This window comes from Cricetulus griseus, chromosome 3 (assembly GCF_003668045.3).
Source record: "Cricetulus griseus strain 17A/GY chromosome 3, alternate assembly CriGri-PICRH-1.0, whole genome shotgun sequence".
Taxonomy (NCBI): Eukaryota; Metazoa; Chordata; class Mammalia; order Rodentia; family Cricetidae; genus Cricetulus; species Cricetulus griseus.
The window spans coordinates 205,943,669-205,964,754 of NC_048596.1; the positions used below are offsets into that span (position 1 = coordinate 205,943,669).

Sequence of the window (21,086 nt, forward strand, 5' to 3'; positions counted from 1 at the left end):
ATGAAGTTCAGTCCCGTTGTGACTTCTAACTGAAGCAAGAACCACAAACGGTGTTTAAGTGCATGACCATGTTTTCCCCTCTTTCCAAAGAGCTGAGTCAGAAGTATACTGTCCAATGTATGCCCCTTCGAAAGGATGGTGAAGTTTGAGTTGTCTGAGAAAACTACAAAGGCCAGCAGATTGGCAAAAAGGTCCTGATTTATAGGAAGAATTATGTCATCTACAATGAACAGGTGCGATGAGAAAAGGCTAATGGCACAACCGTCCATGTGGGCATCCATACCATCATGCTGAACATCACCAGGCTAAAGATGGACAAAGACCACAAAATATATATCCTTGAAAGGAAAACCAAGTCTCACCAAGTAGGGGAAAAGAAGGGCAAATAAAAGGAAGAAATGATTGAGAAGATACAGGAGTGGAGGAAGTTAATGCGTAATTTTTATTGAAGATTGCTTGAATGAAAGAAAAAAAGGTTACCAAAGGGTGGCTTTCTTCTCAATATAAGGAAGATCCCTTAATAGTTCCAGTTGCCTGGGGATGTTGGTGAATATTATCTTAAGGTGTGTATTTTGTTTATGCTGCTTTTGTTTAACTCTGTGAAGCTGTGTTACTGTGCCTTCTAAAACACTGGATAATTTAATAACGCACTGAACCGCCAACAGCGAGACATGAGAGAGAAATAGGCAGGGCTAGCAGGCAGAGAGGGTAAATATGAGGAAAGATCTGGAAGAGACGCATCTAGAAATGAGAGAGAAGGAGGACTTCAGGGGCCAGCCACCCAGCTACACAGCCAGGTGCCTAGTAAGGAGAGAAAAGGTGTACAGGAATGGAGAAAGGTAAAAGCCCCGAGGCCAAAGATAGGTGGGATAATTTACATTAAGAAAAGCTGGCAAGAAAGCAAGCCAAGCTAAGATCGGGCTTTTATAACTAAGAATAAGCCTCTGTGTGTGATTTATTTAGGAGCTGGATGGTAGAGCCCCCCAACAAAGTCCAAAAAATATCAAAGAGCCAAGGAGTGAAACATCACACAACATTGGGGTGCAATAGCAGGCTGGGTATAGACTTAGCAAGACTGGTGTTGACAGGAGGCTCCCACTGCCTACTTCTAACAGCACAGCCCCATCATGCTACCAGCTAGAGAGAGACAGTGCCACACAGGTCTGCTTAATTAGAAGTCACATGAAATCTACCCACTTAGCACTCCCTGAATGAAAACCACTGCTTAAAATTAATTTTAAATTTATAGTAAATGTATCCTCAGTACTCTGGAGGCCAAGAAGGATTATAAATTTGAAGACAGCCTATAAACTATATAGTGAGTCACTACTTGGAAAAAACAAACAAAACCAGAGGACAGAAAAGGTCAGGCTCACAATCCTACCCTACCACCTGGGGGGGGGGGAGTAAGAAGAGACTATGGGGATAAACCAACATGCTGCAATTTCTTGACTTTTTAGTTCTGCCCATTTTGCCTCTAGAAATCCTGATACATCAATGAAAGAGATGCATTAAGAAAATTTCTTGCAAACATCTTGTGAATGTGAATGCAAATCTGATCCTAATTGAACACTCATTAGAAAGCCCAACACATTAAAACTAGCTGGTACTGGAGGAAAGGTTCTGTGGTTTAAAGTGCTGTTTGTTCTTCCAGAGGACCCTTGCCGATTCCAGCCCACAATAGTCTATAACTCTAATTCCAGGGATCCAATACCTGCTTTGGGGCACTGTGTGTATGGGGCATGGGTGTGGTACACAGACATACACACAGGCACAACAGCCATATGCATAAAATAAAACATCAAAGTTAAAAACTAGCTAACCAAGACAGCATCCTCTTCTAAAAGCCATACCAAAGCTTAATAGATTACGATTACAGCTGCAGGCTCAAAGGCCTGTATTACAACAGAAGAAAGTTGACAGTGATAAAGCAGTGTCACCTCTGTATCCTCCCCTTCTTTCTCCCTCTCAATCCACCCCGTTCTTCCTGAGAATGTGATTTGCTTCACAGGAAATGTGTGTTCCTAGCAACAAACTAGCCTAACTTAGTGCAGGTCAAACTTAAACACTATTTTCCCAGGCCAGAGCCCATAGCTTTTATGCAACTCCCCCATGAGTCTCAATGCTCAAATCTCTTACAGCCAAATACTGAGGAAATTTGAGTGGCCCGGGGGTTGAAATTTCTTTTGCACTTTGTGCCAAGTAGGAAGAGGATGTTAACAGAAAAATGTTCCCCAAATAATTAGAGCAACAGAATTTTCCAGCATCATGGTGTATTTGTTTAGAACCCATATTCAAGGCTGAATTCTCAGGGCCAGCAATCATTGTAGAAAGAAGATTCTAGAATGGCACAGATAAGTGGCCCAGAGTTCAAGCTATCAGCCTTGGAGGAGTGGATCAATTTGCAAGAACCATCTCAGGGAACATCAGAGGTTTTAATGAGGTCTGAGACATTTGTGAGAACCACCTCAGGGTAAATCTAGAGTCTTTAGACCACATTCTGCCTAGGATGTGGTCCATCCAAGGCAAGATGCCCACTGCTTCTAAGCATCATTCCAGAACCACTAGGTTTCAAAAGGCTCTGAGAGAGGTGTACAAAAGGGAGATTGTCTCTGATTGAGAATCAGAGACAAATGGAAAATCACCCTTGCTAGAAATCCAAGGGAGGATCTTCAGAATTTCTACATCTTTGTTTCCTGCCTGGGATGTTGTCATGTCCATCTGCCATAGACATTTCTACTTGTCATGAAGCCACCCTCGAGCCTCTTCCCCTCATGTATCCATCACAGTGAAGGGCAGCTCCAACTGCCAATACCCACGAGACGCCCTCTTCTCAGAATGCCCCCTGACCCAAGGTATGCCTTCACTCATTCTCCACTGAGCCATGCCAGCCCATTTGATTCTGTGTGTCTCTTACTAGTCTCATTCTGACCTTCATCTCTCCACAGGATCTCCCTAGCAGCCTATAGGAACTTAGCTGCAGTTTTACCTTTCTGATTCTCTCTCCTCATGGCAGCTCAATGTCATCCACCTAAGATGCAAACCTGACTGTATCACCTCTGCTGTAGATATCCAATGGTCTTTCCTAGTCTGCAGCAAAAATCAACACCTATCTAATCCTCTAAGAGCCCTGAAGTCTATGCCCTGCTTGCAGCCTGTGGTATTTCCCTCCTGCTCAAAATGCATGTCGTGATCATTTTAAACTATGGACTGTTCCCTAAGACCTCTAGGATCACTTCTAGATGCAAGCCTCTGTCCAGGTTATGTCCTATGTATACCAACTCCCCTTCTCCCTGTGTTAGCCTACCAACTACTGGTACATGTCCCTCTATGCCAACCAACACTCTTCTTTGAAGACATCTCCTAAGCCCACTACTGTCCCTTTCACAGCTAAACCAGCAAGTGGCCTTTCTACTTCCTATTCTATACAGGGACTCATAAAGCAGAGACATGTCCTCCATGGTGTTCCTGGTACCAAACTATGCCTGTCATGTGCATCTCAGGTTAAGAGACTGGACATTAGTTCTTTCACCAAAAGGAAGGGACCTGGAAAGCAGGAGTGTGGAAGTGGCTAGGATGGTCATTCTGTGTGTGAATGGAACTGTACTGAAGGACACCCAGAGAACTATGAAGCTTGTAAAGTCTTCCCGAGCCCTAATATGTGAAGCATTTGGGTTGAGGAGACAAGGTTATGTGCAGAAACCAGTCTGGGTCAGTAAACAGAATGGGAACAACCCATTTGAATGTGGGCTGTGTTCTTCAGCAAGCCAATTTGGATGGGATGCAAAAGGAGAAGGGACACTTAATCTCTCCTCCTAGCTCTCAAAATTTCCCTTGCTGAGGTTAAGGCTGTCACTGTAGACCTCAGGTTTGGGATTCTAAAGTCTTTGAATGAGGACAGACTGGGCAGGGCCGCACTTTGGCTTCTCCTTTTGAAGCTCTGTATTCTTCGGCTGGATGGCTGATAATTGTGGTTATCCAGCCCAATGATGGCTGACCACATATGTCCAATCTAATACATTCCCTTGGAAACACACTCACACACACACACACACACACACACACACACACACACACACACACACACACCAAAAAACAAACAAACAAACAAACAAACAAAAAACACATGTCAGATTTAGAATGTGCTATTTGGACTGAAGAGATAGTTTGACTGTTAAAGGCTGGGCTCACAACCAAAACTACAAAATGTGCCACTCAACTTTTTCTACTTTGTTTTCCACTAATGGGCTTCCTGAGCATATGGTATTGCCAGGATTGCACCCCACTCCCACTCCTCATTAGGAGCTTAGAGGGCTATATGCAGGAAAGAGCATTGGAAAGGTTTATAAACCCTGGCATGTGTGAGCTCTGCTGTGTGCATGTGTCCTGTCAATGTATGTGGATAGTGTCATGGTTAAGTGAAGAGATCCTAGTCCCAGAAGAGATAGAGGAGCCCAAATTTATGTTAGTTGGGCTAGTTTCTCCTAAGGCTCTCCTCCTTGCCTTGTACATGGTTTTCTTCTGCCTGGGTCTGTCCTGGGTTTCTCTCTGTGCATGGCCCCTGATGTGTACTTGCATGCATGTATGCCTGCATGAATGCCTGCATGCATTCCTGTGTGTATGTGGGTGTATATGCTCATGTGTGCATATGCATGTAGAGTCCATAGGTTAATATCAGGTGTCCCCAAGTCTTTCTCCATATTATTTTTTAGGGCAGTATTGCTCACTGAATCTGGAGCTTATCAATTCAGTCAGACTAACTGGTCAGCAAGCTCCAAGGATCCTGTAGTCTTCAACTTCACTTTGTGATCATACATAGCATCTTCTTAACCATGATGGAAGAGGAGAGCCAGATCTTGCCATTCTTTAATTTTTTTCTTAGATTTGGTTATTTTATGCTGCGTGCATGACAATTTTACCTGCATGTATTCATGCACACTAGGCACATGCCCACAGAGGTAAGAAGGCAGCAGCAGGATTCCCTGGAACGGGAGTTACAGATAGTTTGAACCAACACATGGGTGCTGGAATCAAACGTCAGACCCCTGCAACACTGAGCCATCTCTACAACTCCTGGGGTCTGCTTTATAAGGGCACCAGTTCCAGTCATGAAGTTCCCACTCTCAAGACATAACTATCTCCTGGAGGTCCCATTTCCTGTCACCATCACTTTGAAGGTTCTGGTTTGGTGGAGACACAAAATTCATACCACAGATTCTCTTCTGGGAACGTTTCTTCTTTCCTTTTCTCTGATCTTTCTTTTGCTGTTGGTGGTAGTGGCTGTTTGTTTGTTTGTTTGTTTGTTGGCAGGATTGTTCTGAGATGGGGTCTAGCTGTGGCCTTGAACTCCTGATCCTCTTGCCTCAGCCTCAGGCATTTACCACCTGGCTGCTTTTTGGTTTTCCATGCTGGGGTCATTAGTGCTTGTTCTTGTACATGTGGTGGCCACTCTGTTGTGTGTCCCTGCCATGCCTCTGTGGGTACTGTAGTCTTTCATAGGGTGTTAGAACTCAAGAGTGTTGGAGTATAGTGGAGACCATTATAAGATTTTATAGAGTAGGGTTGTCTTTCAAGCCCCGCCCCCAGGCATGAGTGAGCAATTATAGATACTTGTAATTTACTCATTCTCCAAGCTAGCAAGGAGCTGTCCCTGCACATGCATTGTGAGAATGCTTTTTATAAGCAATTCGGTTAGAACTCAAACTGCTTCACATGAATCCTGATTAATTTAAGCTTGTTAAGCCTCATGAAGAATTACAAAGTGGTCATTTCACAGGGAAAGTCATTCTAAAATACCCACTTTTCTGATTCTTTCAAAATTCACTCAATCATATTCCCCAAGGTAGTGGCAAGGTTAGAATGAGTTGGTTCACTCCTACCTTGACAGCAAAGGCTCTGTTGACTATCTGCCAAAGTGCCAAATTGATTTTTGCCGTTTCTCTCCAAGAGAGATTCATGTAGCTCTCCTATTGTCCTTATGTAGACCATAGCTGGTTCTAAGAAGGAAAAGAAGCTTCTAGACCCATAGCTTCCCCATGATTAGAATTTCCATGGCTCTCCCTGGTGCTGAGTGACCTCTTGTATAGATACTAGAAAGACTTGAGATGCTGAAGAAAATATATTAGGAAGAAGTTCGTGTCTCACAAGCTTCTACCTGTGTGTTCTTCTGGGACTTATGAGTGTGTGGACCATATAGGTTCATTCTCTCCTCAGCACTCACTTTATGCCTCTATTGTAGGCCTCACTACTTGTTCTTGTTTCTGGCCATATCTTGGTCTTTGGGGACCTGGATAGTTGTTCAGTATTCTGCCTGTTAGAAGTACCTACATTGTCCGCCTCTGTCACTCATTCTGGCATGCTGCCTCCCACAGAACAGACAATGAGAACACTAATGTGGAGTGACATCCTCAGTGCTCTTCTAAAATAGACCTATTACCTTCATTGGGGATGGGAGAAATCCAAGGCAAAACCACACCAAACTTCTCATTTGCTCTTGTAGCTCCCTCACAGAATTGGTTTTGTTTGAAGTGATGCGGGTCAGCTTCCTAGAACCACAACAAAGGAGATGGTTAACTTACAGAGAGAAAAGGGTGGGTTGAAGACATGGCCCAGAAGTTGACTGTGCATTAGGATCTGAGTTTTGGCCCCTCAAACCTGGGGCCAAACCTGTGTAAATCTGAACAGAGGAGTGCACGCCTGCAATCCCATCACTCCTACAACGAGATGGGGAGGTGAAGACAGGAAAGTTGGCTTGCCAGATGGCCTGGTATATGCAGTAGCAAACAATGGAAGACCTTGTCTTAAGCAAGATAGAAAGTGAAGATCAACACCCAAGGTTGTCCTCCAACATCCACAAGTTTTATGCCATGGCAAATGCACCCTTGCTTGCTTGCTTGCTCTGTCTCTCTGTCTCTGTCTCTGTCTCTGTCTCTGTGTCTCTGTCTCTGCCTCTCTCTCTCTCTCTCTCTCTCTCTCTCTCTCTCTCTCTCTCTCTCACACACACACATACACACATGCATGGAGGGCATTTAAAAGTGAAAAGGGTTATTTTGTATTATGGCTCACTGGTTTTGGAAGTTCTAGCCTTCATAGCTTTGGGCATGTGGAGAGACAGAGCATCATGATGGCTAGAGCAAATGATTAAGTAGAACCACTCACAAAGGTGGGCAGGAAGCAAAATGTAAAAGAGAAGGAAGAGGTGGTGGTGGCAACAGTGGCATCCCTAGCCAGATCCCTTTGGGGGGTACATTCCCACTAAAATGACTTCCATTCACTGGGTCCCACCTGTGGACCAGACCGTCAGCAGATAGACCTTTGGGAATATCTGAAACACAAACTTTAGCTTTCCTGTGTTTGGGCCCCACTTCTGTTAGGTTGACGATGCAGATCTGCATCACTCTGCAGGTCTTTGAGAATGGCAGCCATTGGGTACTGGACACTAACTGGTCACCTAAAGTCAGCTGGAGATTATGACTCTTGACTTTGGTAGATGCATAGGAGCAAGCAGAGCACCAGCAAGCTCTATTTAGAAAAAAAAAATAAAGTAAAGTGGGAGAAATCCCAGGGACTGGGAGGGATTTTCATATGACTTACAGAAGGAGCTGGACAAAGACTGAGGTTATTTCTAGTGCATGTCGCAAACTGGATCAATAAGGGGTCCCACACCACATGCTTTTCTGGTCTGGCCAAGAAAATGACCACGTGTAGTTCATATGCTGCTACCACCATTAGTTGTGGTTAAGCCTACTCTCTTCATCTCCGACTTCTGCTTTGTTAGATGATGAATTTGACTGTCTGCTGACTGCTAACCCTGAGCAGCATTGCTGTTTGCTGACTTTTCTTGTGTTGCTGGATTTGGAGTTTGGTGGGTTCTGCTAACTATTAATTAGACTAAGCTCTATCACTTCTCATATGTTGATGCCCAGCTTGAAGTTTGCCATGCTATGGACTGACTCCTATCACAGTTACCAAGATGGAGTTCAAGTCTTTCTTGGTTACCCCATCTTCAGCTCCTTTGACCATGTGGTAGTCCCCTTTCTGGTATAGATGGAGGCTTTTTGGAAGCTATTCTTACAATTTAGTATGTTACAATTAGCTGTTCTAGAAGCAAGACTATCAGAAAGGGTAGACGTGCTGGGCATACATTTCTTCAGGGAAGGGGCCTTTCTGGGAGGGAGGGCCTCCTGGTGTCGTCTGATTGCCCCAGAGTTCTGTCCTTCCTCTTATCTGGCCAGTGTGGCTATCTCATAACCAGCTACATGCCCCTTTATTTCTTGCTCCTAGTGCTCCTAGCTTCCTCACTTTAACCTAACTTCCCATTTTTTAAAGAAAAAGGTGAGATTTATTTATTTTTATCTTATGTGTAAGTGTTTTGCAGTCATGTATGTATGTGCACCATATGTGTATCTGATGATCAGGGAAGCCAGAAGAGGGTATCAAATCCTCTGGAACTAGAGTTACAGACAGCTGTGAGCCTCCATGTGGGTGCTGGGACTCAAACCTGGGTGTCCTTTGGAAGAGTAGCTAGTGCTCTTAACAACTAAGCCATCTCTCCAGTCCCCTTTTACCATCTCTTTTAAACTTAAAATTTCTTTCATAATGAAACACCAAGCTCTGTGAAGGGAACAGACATTTTGGTCTGCAGCATGTCGCCATGTGCTGCTCAGTTTTTTGGCCAATTTAACACAAGCTAGAATCATCTGGGAAGAAAACTCAATTGAGAAAATGTTTCTATAAGAGTGCCTGTAGGCAGCTGGTTAGTAATGGTGCACAACTTTAATCCCAGCGCTCAGGAGGCAGAAGCAGGCAGATCTCTGAGTTCAAGACCTACCTGATCTACAGAATGAGTAGACAAGGGCAGCCAGGGCTACACAGAAACCCTGTCTCAAAAAAATTTAAAAAAAACAAAAATTAAAAAAGAAAGTAAAAGATTTCCTGTAGGCAAGCCTGTAGGGCATTTTCTTGATGAATGATGGATGTGTGAGGGCCCAGCCCACTGTGAGCAGCACCTTCATCTACCAGGCAGGAAGCCCTGGGTTATATAGAGAAGTAGGCTGAGCAAGCCTTGGGAAGAGAGGCAGTAAGCATCATATACCTCCATGGTCTCTGCTTCAGGCCCTGCCTCCAGGCTCCTGCTTTGTCTTTATCCTAGCATAGAAAGCTAACTAGGATAAATGTCAAAGTGACCTTGTTAGGCAAAGGGGTTCCACTCAATGCTAGAAGGCTTGTCTACTATGTTTGGGACCCTGGATGTGATTCCTACCACCATGCTGAAATACCAGTGATAGCACTATTAGTAATAAGCAAGCCTTCAGACATGGGGAGAGGAGGAGAGGCATCCCTGATCTGGTTCTTATCTACCTACCATACACTCATTCTTTTGTTTTCCTGGCTGTGGGGATGGAACCCAGGGCCTCTATCTGCCTAACACATCACCACTAAGCTACCTGGACCTACTCATTTTGTTTTAAATGCTTGCCTATTTTCCTCATACTTAACTTTTTTGCTTTTCATCTGTCTGTTTTAATGAGAAACCAGAGCCTGGTGGCCATACTGTGGGGTCTGTGGAGACCCAGGCTAGACCATCTGTCCTGGATAAGTGCAGTGACTCTTCCTGCCTACCTTCCATTTCTGCTGCTTAATAGAAAACATGTAAATTGACAAGACCTCCTGAGGAGGTTTCAAATTGTCAGTATTTTGAGTGTGACATTGTCCCAGGCATGAATTCACTGTTGCTGTCACCCTCAAGACACCGCTGCCCCATGAATAATTTAGTGGTGGTGACACACAGGCTAACCACTTGTCCCAAATCAAAGTGTCTATTAATATTTGGAGAGTTATGTTTAACAGCTGTGGGTTTTAAAATAGATCCAATTCCATCCCTTACCTTCTAGCCTTTCATGGGAGAGAGCAGACATAGCCACACAGATGGGACCACAAAGTCAAGTTGTATATGCGGTGTATGCATCCACATGCAACCTAGGTAAGCGCTGACTACTGGGACATCTTCAACTTTTGTTTTTCAACACTAGTTGTCATTATGTTGCATTGTCTTCTCAAACTTTTGAGCTCAAGTGATCATCCTCCTTTACCTCCAACTAGCTGGGATAACAGGCATGTTCCGCCATACCTGGTTTGACATTGCCTCTTCACAAGAATTATTCCTGTAACACTGAAGTAACTATGATCACATCCTACAGTACCTGCCTGCCTGCCTTTGATTTTTCCCTCCTTCCCTGCTCCATCTCTCTGTATGTGTGTCTCACTCCTTCTCCCTCTCTTTGTCTCCCCTCCTGTTACAACAAGAACAACAATAGGTATAAGAAGTATGCAACATGAAGAATGACAGGCTGAATATTGCTCTTGGACCTTATGAGAGGGCTAGAACTTACAAAACAGGAAGGTTTTACTCATTATTATTGTTTGCTGGTTTTCTGCTTATTTTAAATAAGTTGATTCTTTAAGAATTTCATACAACATACTTTGATCATGTTCACTCCCACCCCCAAATCCACCCCTATCTCCCTACACACACAACTTTGCATCCTTTAAAAAACACACGTTGCAGTCCAATTTGTGCTGCTCAAATATTCTTTGAGGTGGGGCATGCGCTGGAGCATCTGTCTAGCAGAGGTCACAACCTCGAAGACATCTAATTCTCCATCTCCCAGCATCTATGGGCTACAATAGCTCTGCAGGTGCCGGGGGAGGGTTTTGTGCACACCACCCCACTCCATGTTGGGATTTTGCCTGGCTTCAGCTTGTGCATGGCTATCACAACCACTGTGAGTACGCATGTGCAACTGCCCTGTTGTGTCGAGGAAACTGATTTGTTATAATCATCTACTGCCTCTGAGTCTTATACACTTTCTACCCATCTTCCATGATGACACCTGAGCCTTGGAGAGTGTGTAGTATAGATGTCCCATTTTGGGCTGAGTACTCTGCAGTTTCTAACTCAGGGCACGTTGCCCAGTTGTGGGTCTCTGTGTTAATCACCATCTATTGCCAAAAGAGGTTTCTCTAACCAGGGTTAAAAGATGTACCAATCTGTGGGTGTAACAATAGATAACAAAGATGTGGTTTAACACTATCCGTTTAGCAGAGTAAATAGGCTCCCTTATATGCCCTGCAACCTATCCAGCCACTGGCCTCTATAACTGTCCCATGTTTGGGTTCCTTTTTGAAGAGTGGACCTTAAGTCCAATTAAAAAGTGATTAACTATTCCCATGAATTCGTGCCACTATTATACAAGTAGTATATCTGAACAGGCTGATCATTATTTTAGAGACTTCATGGCTGGGCAAAAGAGTAATGATTACTTTTCTGCTCCAGTAGTGTGGGTAGCACCCACCAACATTATGAAAGCCAGCCATCAGGGAAGAGTCCAAATCAGTATTAGCTTGATCTCTCTATTATCTGTGACTCAAGAATGTGGTCTCTTCAGCAACAGAGTCTTATTTTCATGCTTTAGAAGGTAACCAAGAGCAATGGTAATAGCCTGTAATGTTTAGAGACCTATGGGACTCTAAAGGCCAACAACTCACAAAGAGGTAAGCCATTCCCAATACTGGGCCTTTTATTTGGTAGCCTGTCATATGTAGTAGGGGTGTTGTTCCTCATTATTAGATAGCTTCACTTGAACTGTTTTTTATATGTGTGTGTATTTTAGAATGGCTTTTACAATAGTTGGTTCACATGTGGTTTTTTGTTCTTCCTTTTGTTTTTGTTTCTTTCTTTCTTTCTTTTTTGAAGCAGGGTTTCTCTGTGTGGCTTTTGGAGTCTGTCCTGGAACTCACTCTATAGTCCAGGCTGGCCTCAAACGCACAGAGATCTGCTTTCCTTTGCCTTCTGAGTGCTGGGATTAAAGTGGCATGAGCCACCACCATCCAGCTCACATGTGGCTTTTAAAAAGAGCTTTTTATTTTACTCTTCCTCCATCCTTCCATATTCCTTCCATACTCCGCCCTCCCATCCCCCACCCCACTTAATTGTTCCTCTTCCACTTACTCTTCCCTCTACACTATGTTCTATTTTCCTTCCTCTAAAGGCTCCCAATCCCTATCATTGCACCCTGACTAGCTTCCTGACCTGTATAAGTATTCCAAATGAAACATACATATCTAAAGATTCAAAGCAGCATTCACTCATGAGAAAAAAAAAAACATGCAGTATATGTTTTTCTGAGTCTCGGTTAACTCTCTCAGCATGATTGTTTCCAGTTTCAACCATTTACCTGAAAATGTCATACTTTCATTTTTCTTAGCAGCTCAATATCCCATTGTGTAAATATATATTATTTTCATTATCAGCTCATCAGATAATAAACATATAGGTTGTTTCAATTTCCTGGCTACTATGAATAAAGCATCAATGACCATGGAGAAGCAAGTCTGTCTATAGTAGAATATAAAGCCCTGTAGGTATATGTCCAAGAGTGGTATAGCTGGATCTCTTGGTAGATCTATTTCTAGTTTGTTGAGGAACCCTCAAAATGATTTCCATAGTGCCTACACCAGTTTACATTCCAACCAGCAACAAATGAGTGTTTCCCTTTCACCACATCTATTCCAACATTTTTTTAAAAAATTTACTTTTAAAGATTTTTAAAAAATCTTTGCCATTCTGGCTTGGGTAAGATGAAATCTCAAAAGTAGTTTTGGTTTACATATCCCTCATCCCTCATCCCTGAACATTTAAAAGAATATTTCTTACCATTTCTATTTGATCTTTTGAGAGCTTCCTGTTTTGTTCCAACGCTACATTTTTTATTGTTTATTTTTTCCACCCGTGATATTTTTTTTCTCTTTTTAGTTCTTCGTGTGTTCCATATACTAGTCCTCTGTTGCATGTATACCTGATCAAGGTATTCCCCCCCCCCCATTCTGGAGAGTGTCTCTTCACTCACATGATAGTGTTCTTTGTTGTACAGAAGCTTTGTAAATTTCCATGGTCCCATTTGTCAGTTGTTATTAGTGACTGCACTGCCAGAGTCCTGTTCAGAAAGTCCTTTTCTGTGCCTACACGTTGAAACCTATCTCCAACCTTCTGCTCTTAAAAAGATCCAGGGTACCAAGTGTTTATTATGATGAACTATGTCTCCCATGTCCCTAAATTCTCCTGGAATTTCATGAAAAGGTTCTGGATTTTGACAAAGGCCTTTTCTACATCTACTGAGATGACCATGTAGTTTCTGGGCTTGAGTCCATTAATGTGGCAGATTATATTAATTTATTATATTTGTTGATCTACTTAAGTTGTGTTGAACATTTTTGTGTCTCTGGGATGGAACTGATGTGAACATGGTGGATAATCTTTTTGATGCAATCTTGCATTCAGTTTGCATGTGTTTTATTGAGAATTTCTGCATCTGTGTTCAGCAGAGAGTGGCCTATAATATAATTTGTATTGGGTCTTTATCTAGTTTCAGTATCAAGTTAATACGAGTGCCACAAAAAGAAATTTGGAAAAGTTCCTTCCTTTTCTATTTTATGGAATAATTTTAGGAGTATTGCTATTACTTCTTGGAAGGCATGATAGAATTCTATTCTGTATCCATCTAGTCCAGGAATATTTTTAATTACTGCTTGTTGTGGGATATTTGTTCTCTGTGTGAAGATGTGCCACTGTGATTGATTTAATAAAGAGCTTAATGGCTAAGAGGTAGGCAGGAGAGATAGGTGGTGTTTCCCGGGAGAGAGAGGAAGAGGAGGAGGGTTCTAGGCATGTTCATTATGCCAGGGAGATGCAGGAAGACTCTGAAGAAGTTGGACATATGGAACAGAGCAGAAGTAACTGAGCCATGTGCCAGAATGTAGATTAATAGAGACAGGTTAAGTTATAAGAGCTAGTGGGATAAGCCTAAGCTAATGACCAAACTTTCATAATTAGTAATAAGTGTCTCTGTGTCATTATTTGTGAGTTGGCAGTCTCAACAAGAAAGTACTATTACATATGGCACCCATCATCCGGGCTCAAATATCCCTGAGAAAGCAATGAAAAGTTCTGGACAAGGACCCAGATGTGCCTCCCTCCTCCATCCAGGAAGGAATATTTCAAGACAGAGGAAATTGCTACACAATAGGGAGGTGGGGGTTGGGGTGGTACGTATGTGGTGGGGGTGTCTGCGGCCGTGATATATATTAGAATAGCTACTTCTTTTGGAAGTAAGCTACTTCCTTAACCTTTAGTTACCTGAGTTGAGGGCCCCTCCTTCGTTACCATGAAGCTGTCCCCTGGATGCAGCAGGTTGCTGTACTGAAATGTCTCCTTCATTTCTTTATTTCAGTGCTGGACTGGCTTACTAGCAGAAAGTAGCGCTCTCTCTCTCTCTCTCTCTCTCTCTCTCTCTCTCTCTCTCTCTCTCTCTCTCTCTCTCTCTCTCTCTCTCTCTCCTCTCTCTCTCTCTCTCTCTCTCTCTCTCTCTCTCTCTCTCTCTCTCTCTCCTCCCTCTTTCCCTCCACCCATCCCTTCTTCTCCTCCCCTTCATCATCCTTTTTAAAGAAGCAGGCTCACAACAATCCTGCCTCATTCTGAGTGTTGTGTTACTGTGTGTGTAGGACTGCACCATTGTCTTTCTGAGTAGTGTGTTACTGTGTTTGCAGGACTGTACCACCATGCCCATCTCAGAAACCTATCCATTTTTCTTTTTTGTATTACCCAAATGTGGCCAAGATCTTCACAGGGGCTCAATACACTGAGGATAAATGGATTTTTTAAAAAATAGAGAATATGATGCCTGCTTCATAAAGTTGTGAAGACTTCAGAATAAGCTCAGGCATGCAATGTTTCCTTGAGGTAAAACAATAGTAAGCAGCTGGAGCTAAGTCCTTCTCACCTTGAAGCCCTGCCAGTTTCATCCTGCTATTTATCCTACTGTTTTGATGGCCAGTCACTACCTTAACTCCTGCCTTTTAATGGACTTGGCTCTGTCTTTTAAAAGCTCAACATTAAAGCTAGGGCAGTAGCTCAGTCAGTAAAATGATTCTTGAGAATTTGGCCACTGGTGGGTTTCCCATGCTCCAATGGAAGCCCCCCCCCACCCCCATGAGTGGGAAGCACTACTGGACTTAAGTACATTCTCATAAAAACAGAACAAAACCCCAGAAAGACACGAAGTTGGTGGGGAGCGTGTGAGGGGATATGAGGAAAATTTGAGGGCCTAGGGTGAATACCCTGTAAAACACACACACACACACACACACACACACACACACACAGAGAGAGAGAGAGAGAGAGAGAGAGAGAGAGAGAGAGAGAGAGATGCTGATTAAATCTAATGCCCACTCCATGGTATAGAACCCATACTCGGCACTGCTCAAGTGACCAAGAACCTGAGACTGCACAGGGGAAACCATACTATTCTTCTATAGGAGCACAGCAATGAATGAGTACTGAGAGCATACTGCTGTACCCGTACACCAGAGCATCACTCAACTGTTACCAGAGACGGGGCTTCTCAGAGTAGATGATAATTAACAAAGAGAGCCACAACTGGACAGAGTGCCGATAATGAGAGACTTTGGATCACTTAGCCTTCAATGGGACGTTTAAGCAATAAAATTTCTCAATGACGTGTCACTAGGTCAATCATCTGCATTCTTGGATAGGCCTCATGCCAGGAACAGTTGGCCAACACAAAACGATTTCATACTTTTGGGCACTTTTTGTTTTGTTTTCTCCTGTTCACTTTCACTTTTTTAGAGTTTGTTTTGATTTTTTGTCTTTTGCTTTTTGTTGGTTTTCTTTTTTTTAAGACAGAAAGACAAAGAATATAAATTTAGGTGGTTATGGAGGTGGAGAGGCTCTGGGAAAAATGGGGATGGAAAAGAATTTGATCAAAACATATTATCTAAAATTTTTTTTAAGATTTATTTATTTTTGTTTTATGTGTATGAGTGTTTGAGTATATGTAGTACACCACATGTATGCCTGTGGTATGCCAGAAAGTGGCGTTGGATCTCTGAATCCCTGAAACTGAAATTAGAACTGATGGTGAACCAGAATGTGGGTGCTGGGAACCTAATTCAGACTCTCTGAAAGGGGCTCCTAACTGATGAACCAGCCCCAGTTGAACAAATCTGTGGCAACTGTGTCTGGCATCTTGGGTTCTCTGGTTATGAAGAACCAGACTGTGAAATGTCCTGTGACTTGAAAAACCACTGCTTCATTCAGGACATAAAAAGCATGTGATAAGCCTCCCAGGGTAAGAATAGGTGTCAATTCATGTTCATTTAGGGAAGAGTATTAGTGTTACTGATCATGAGTTTATGTAAGTGAGCTAACAGTATCTATAAGCACATAAAAGATGTGTGTGTCAATAAAACATACACAATACAATTGTAGATGAAGAAATGTTACAACCAGAGGTTCACAGGAACAGACTTTAGTTTAACCTCAAATGCCCTCAAAGACCCAACCAAGTGTTATTGGCTTGGTTACTTGTCTATGGCGCTATTGACAGTAGAACCTTTAGGAGATGGAATCTAGTAGGAGGAGGTTAGATATGCTGGGGAGAGAGTGAGCTTGGACTCTTATTGCCCTCTTTCTTTGCTTCTTGGCTGCTACCAGATGAACAGTCTCCCCCACCACACGCTCGCACTGTGAAGTCTTATGCTGCTCCCCGCCCCAAGCAAGAGGACCTGGTGACCATGCATGGAGACCATGTGTCACAAGTCTTCCCTTCATTGTTATCTTTGGTATTTGTTACTGTAAATGCAAGTTGGCTAATCCAGAGCCTTGCATTTCCCTCAAGCAGTCCCCGTTCATAAAATCAATGTTTGTGGCAACTGTAGAGGCCATTACTACTATAAATTTGCCAATTTTTAAGTTTCACTCCCCATTTATTCAGTAACTCGCTGGTGAGTCAAAAGTGATTTGTTCCATTTCTATATGTCTGGATATTTTCTATAGTTTTTCTGCTCCCACCAACCTGGGGCCAAATACTTATGAGCCTATGGGAACCAGTACCATTGAGACTACCACAGACATCAACCCTGGGTGGTTCACCTTGATTTTTGAGATAGCATCTCTCATCAAGACCTGGGGCTCACCAATTGAGTCCTGTCAGTCAGTGAGTTCTAGTATCTGCACATACCTGCCTCCCCAACACTTAGATTAAAAGCATGTACCACCATGCTTGGCATTTTATGTGGGTGCTGGAATTTGAGGTCAGGTCCTCAGGCTTGTGCAGCATTTTACCAACTGAGCCATTTTCCCAGCTCTAGTATAGAAAAGTTCATTGGCTAATTAACAGAAGTGTTCTTTCTTGGGCTAAAAGTAGCTGCTTCTATTATATACCAAAAGTGCCTGGCTTTCCTGATGGAGACATGCAAACACAGCTACAAGCCTGGAATGTCCTATGAGGGTAAGAATAGCCACACAGAGAGACGACTCCTGCTCAGGGCCCTGCAGTTGTCAGGAGTGTCTCATTGGCAAGCAGCCTAGAGCCGGCTCAGTGTGGAGACAGGAGACCTGACCTCCCAGGCCTGGGAGCACGTCTTTCTTTCTACAGCTTGGTACTCACCTTGAAGTCTGATGTAGAAAAAAATCCATTGATTTTTTTTTTTAAATATCCTTGGAGTACACAGACCTCTCAACCCTCCAGCAGCCCAGGCCTGTGGCTTTCTGCAAACATGGAGAACTTGGACTTGTTGGGGTTCCTCATTATCACCTTAAACTGCAACATGACTATTATGGGTGAGTCTTGGGGAGAAAATCTCCCAAATTTTGTTCTGGTTTTGTTGCCATATTCAGATTGCCTTCTCAAAAGTTGATCCCAATTTTCAGTTTGTCTGACTCACTCCCAAAAGAAAGACCAGTGATCACTGTTGGTGTGGGGCACCTGGCTAATCCTAAGCCAGGGTGGTACCATGCTTCCATCAACATGGGAGGTGTGTGTCTCAGGCAAGGTCTGTTCTCCCAGCATTTAGGTTCGGAATTCAAAGGCAGAATGAGGTAGAATAAACAAGAAAATAGTGCTTCTGTTGTGCCTCCTCATCTACCTTTTTAGGTTTTATCTTTGGAGGTTATGTTCTAAATATGACTAATTTCTCTTATGCACTGTAACACAGATCCCAAGTTTAAATCAGTTGTTTGTAGTCTTGGGGTCAGGGCTCAGGGGCTCTGGAGTGAGGTGCTAATGCACTGAGGCAAGGTGATCACACACTGAACTATGTCCCCCCGCCCCTAGTGACATAGCCTTTCTTTCCCCAGTTTGCTGTATAGCTCAAGCTGGCCTTGAACTTCTGACCTGTTCCTGTCAGAGCTTTCCAAGTGCTGGGTTGCAGTCTTGCAAAATCATCTATCACCTTAGCTATTCTTTTTAACAAAAGAATAATAAAGATGCCTGAGATTGACCCAAATGAGTCAGCTTCAGGGAGGCATGGGTATCTGAAAAGAGGATGGAGAAAAGGTCAAGATTTGCCTGATGTGAGGTTGATAGTGTTTTTGTTTTGTTTTTTTTTTCACTCTTATGTTGTAGAATTTGAATAAATAAACCCGGCTTGAAAGGGTAAATCCATGGCTTCATCACCTGCCGATGCCTCTCTCTGAGCTTGACTGCCTTTATAAATAATAAAAGTTGTTTCTTTTTTCTTCTGTTTGTTCACAGTTTTTGTTAATGTTATGAATACAGTGACTGGATTAAGGGGAAAGGAACCAGGAAATACCAGAAAAGGGAACATTCTTAAAGAGATTCAAATTTAAGAACCCAGAGTCACGGTAGCTACATGCCCTATGATTGACGGGGGCCCTATAGGCTGGCATCATGAATCAGTGAGACACTGAAATTACCCGCTCCTGTTTGCTCAAGGCACAATGAAGGAAATATACTAAGGTCCTTTAAAAAGCTTAGTCCCTAAGAAGGGTGAAATTAAGTCACCTGATAGGTTTGCTCAGCCAGAATGCTCTCTGGAGCTTTCAGTCCAGGCCACGCAAAGGCATCTTCACAGATCTGCTCACTGGAAACATCCTACGTGAATTTCAGGGCTGTTCCTGGTACAGCAAAGGCTTAGGAAGTAATGGCCCTGAAGGTTTGGTGGTGGGGCTCAGTGGTAGAGTACTTTCCTAGCATAACATGCAACAGGTTCTGTTTTTGATCCTTGCTACCAGTGCGTGTGTGTGTGTGCGTGCGTGAGCGTGCTAATGTATGTGTGTAAATAATTGCCCCTATTTCTGAGTGCCACTGACTTCCCAGGGTGTAGTAGTTAAGCTGCTGTGTGGAGGCAGCCTTCTGCACCTTGGACACTGATCCTTGGACACTTGCTCTCGCCTAGGCATGCTCTGGCTGGTCGTGGCGGTCCTGCTAAGGATGCTGGTGGTGGTCTTGGCAGGGTCCCCTATCTACCAGGACGAACAGGAGAGGTTTGTTTGCAATACCCTGCAGCCAGGATGTGCCAACGTTTGCTACGACTTCTTCTCCCCGGTGTCGCCACTGCGCTTCTGGCTGGTGCAGAGCCTGGCTCTGCTCCTGCCTTCGGCTGTCTTTGGCGCCTATGCCCTGCACCGCGGCGCGAAGCTGGCTGCAGAGGGAGCCTGCAGACCCCAGGTGCCTGACCTGTCCTCTGCCTACCTAGTGCACCTGCTGCTGCGCACACTGCTGGAGGCCGGGCTGGCCTCCCTGCACTACTTGCTCTTTGGCTTCTCTGTGCCCAACCGAGTTTCTTGCTCGCGTGTGCCCTGCTCCGGGGCTGTGGACTGCTACGTGTCGCGGCCCACGGAGAAGTCCCTTCTGATGCTGTTCGTGTGGGCCGTGAGCGCGCTATCCTTCCTTCTCAGTTTGGCTGACTTGCTTTGCAGCCTGCGGAGGACACGGGGGACCACTCAGCGTGTGAAGGGCCAGGCCAGACAAGTCTGCGAAGTCCCCACACTCCACTCTGGTCTCTTACAGGACCCTCAGGGTTGTCTTAGCCAGGGTCAGGTGGACCGTGAAAGCAGGCAGGAGGAGCAGGGTGCGCCTGAGTTCCCCAGCTTGTGGACAGCAAGGCAGGGCGGCAACAGCCAAGTTGGTCAGGCCAGTGTGTTAGGGCGAGCCGAGCATTCAGACCAAGATGATAGTGAGGCCACTTCCTCAGCTGGTGACAGGTCGGCGGTAGCTCACCCAGAGCATTTCAGATCCCACAGAGAGACTTCTCCAGATCTGGGGGTCAAAAACACCCGGTCAGGTGAGCTCCCCTTGTCCACCCAGAGCCACCTGGCCAGGCCCTGTTCAGCAAGCCAGCCTCATGCTCCTGGTCGGCTGGCCACCTCGGGCAGCGCCCCCCACCTGAGAGCAAAAAAGTCCGAGTGGGTGTGAAGACGGCCATGCAGAGCCCACAAACCCTTTCCCCAGCACCATACTGCCCTTCGCGTTGTGACAGGCAAGATGGTGCAGAGGTCCCTTCATTTCATATTCTAGTTGAGACCATTTTAGGTTTAACTGGAGATCTGATCGCCTTAATGTAGAATCCCATGGAAAATTACCCAACAGTGTTTTAGGAAACCAAGGTCAACCTGCCCCAGCTAACTTACCTTCCGTTAATCTGCCTGCTTGTGCAGACCTCCCGCTACACCTACCCACTTCACTTCTCGGAGCTTTTATTAAACTGCTTGCGTAAGCAAAACCCCCCTCTGCAGCTGCACAGCAAAATACCAAGATTTGGTTCTTGCCTTTAAAAATGCCTTCCCCTAAAAACTCAGTGCTATACTTGGGTCCCAAATACCTGCGGAGTCTCAGACACCTGTAATAAAGACTTTCAATTGACTCTACGTTGTGTCCGAGTGGTCATCTCTGGTGGGCTCCCCATAACAGGAACAGGCAGTGCCCATGAAGCCAGTGAGCGATCAGAACCTGAGATGTGATGCACAAAGACAGCATGCACTGCAGCCCTGGGTGGATGCCACAAGAGAAGATGACATTGTAAGCAAGGGATCAAAGCCGTCCACGGCGCCCTTCACTCTTCCGAACTTCAGTTTTCTCCTTTGAGTGATGAGGGACCTAGACTATAGTGTTCTCTGTTGCTCTTTCGATTGAAGACTCCACCTGAGTATGGCTATCAGTTAAACTAACATACTAAGGGTTGAAAGTTGCTAACTACCCAGCATATGC

At 44.2% G+C, this 21,086-nt stretch overlaps 1 protein-coding gene and 1 pseudogene across 1 annotated transcript; both read left to right on the top strand.

The window, feature by feature from the left end:
* LOC103161914 lies at nt 1–449 on the top strand (annotated as a pseudogene).
* A 17,144-nt stretch (nt 450–17,593) lies between these two features.
* On the top strand, nt 17,594–20,294 carry Gjd4 (gap junction protein delta 4). Its single transcript, XM_027405512.2, has 2 exons — nt 17,594–17,698; nt 19,276–20,294. Exons 1-2 carry the CDS (start codon nt 17,635–17,637, stop codon nt 20,292–20,294), a joined length of 1,083 nt encoding a protein of 360 aa, XP_027261313.1. The 5' UTR covers nt 17,594–17,634.
* Nucleotides 20,295–21,086: the final 792 nt, after the last annotated feature.

Coding starts and splice junctions, on each gene's coding strand:
- Gjd4 (XM_027405512.2), top strand. CDS start 17,635: ATGGAGAACTTGGACTTGTTGGGGTTCCTCATTATCACCTTAAACTGC. Junction 17,699..19,275: donor CTGCAACATGACTATTATGG/GTGAGTCTTGGG, acceptor GCTCTCGCCTAG/GCATGCTCTGGCTGGTCGTG.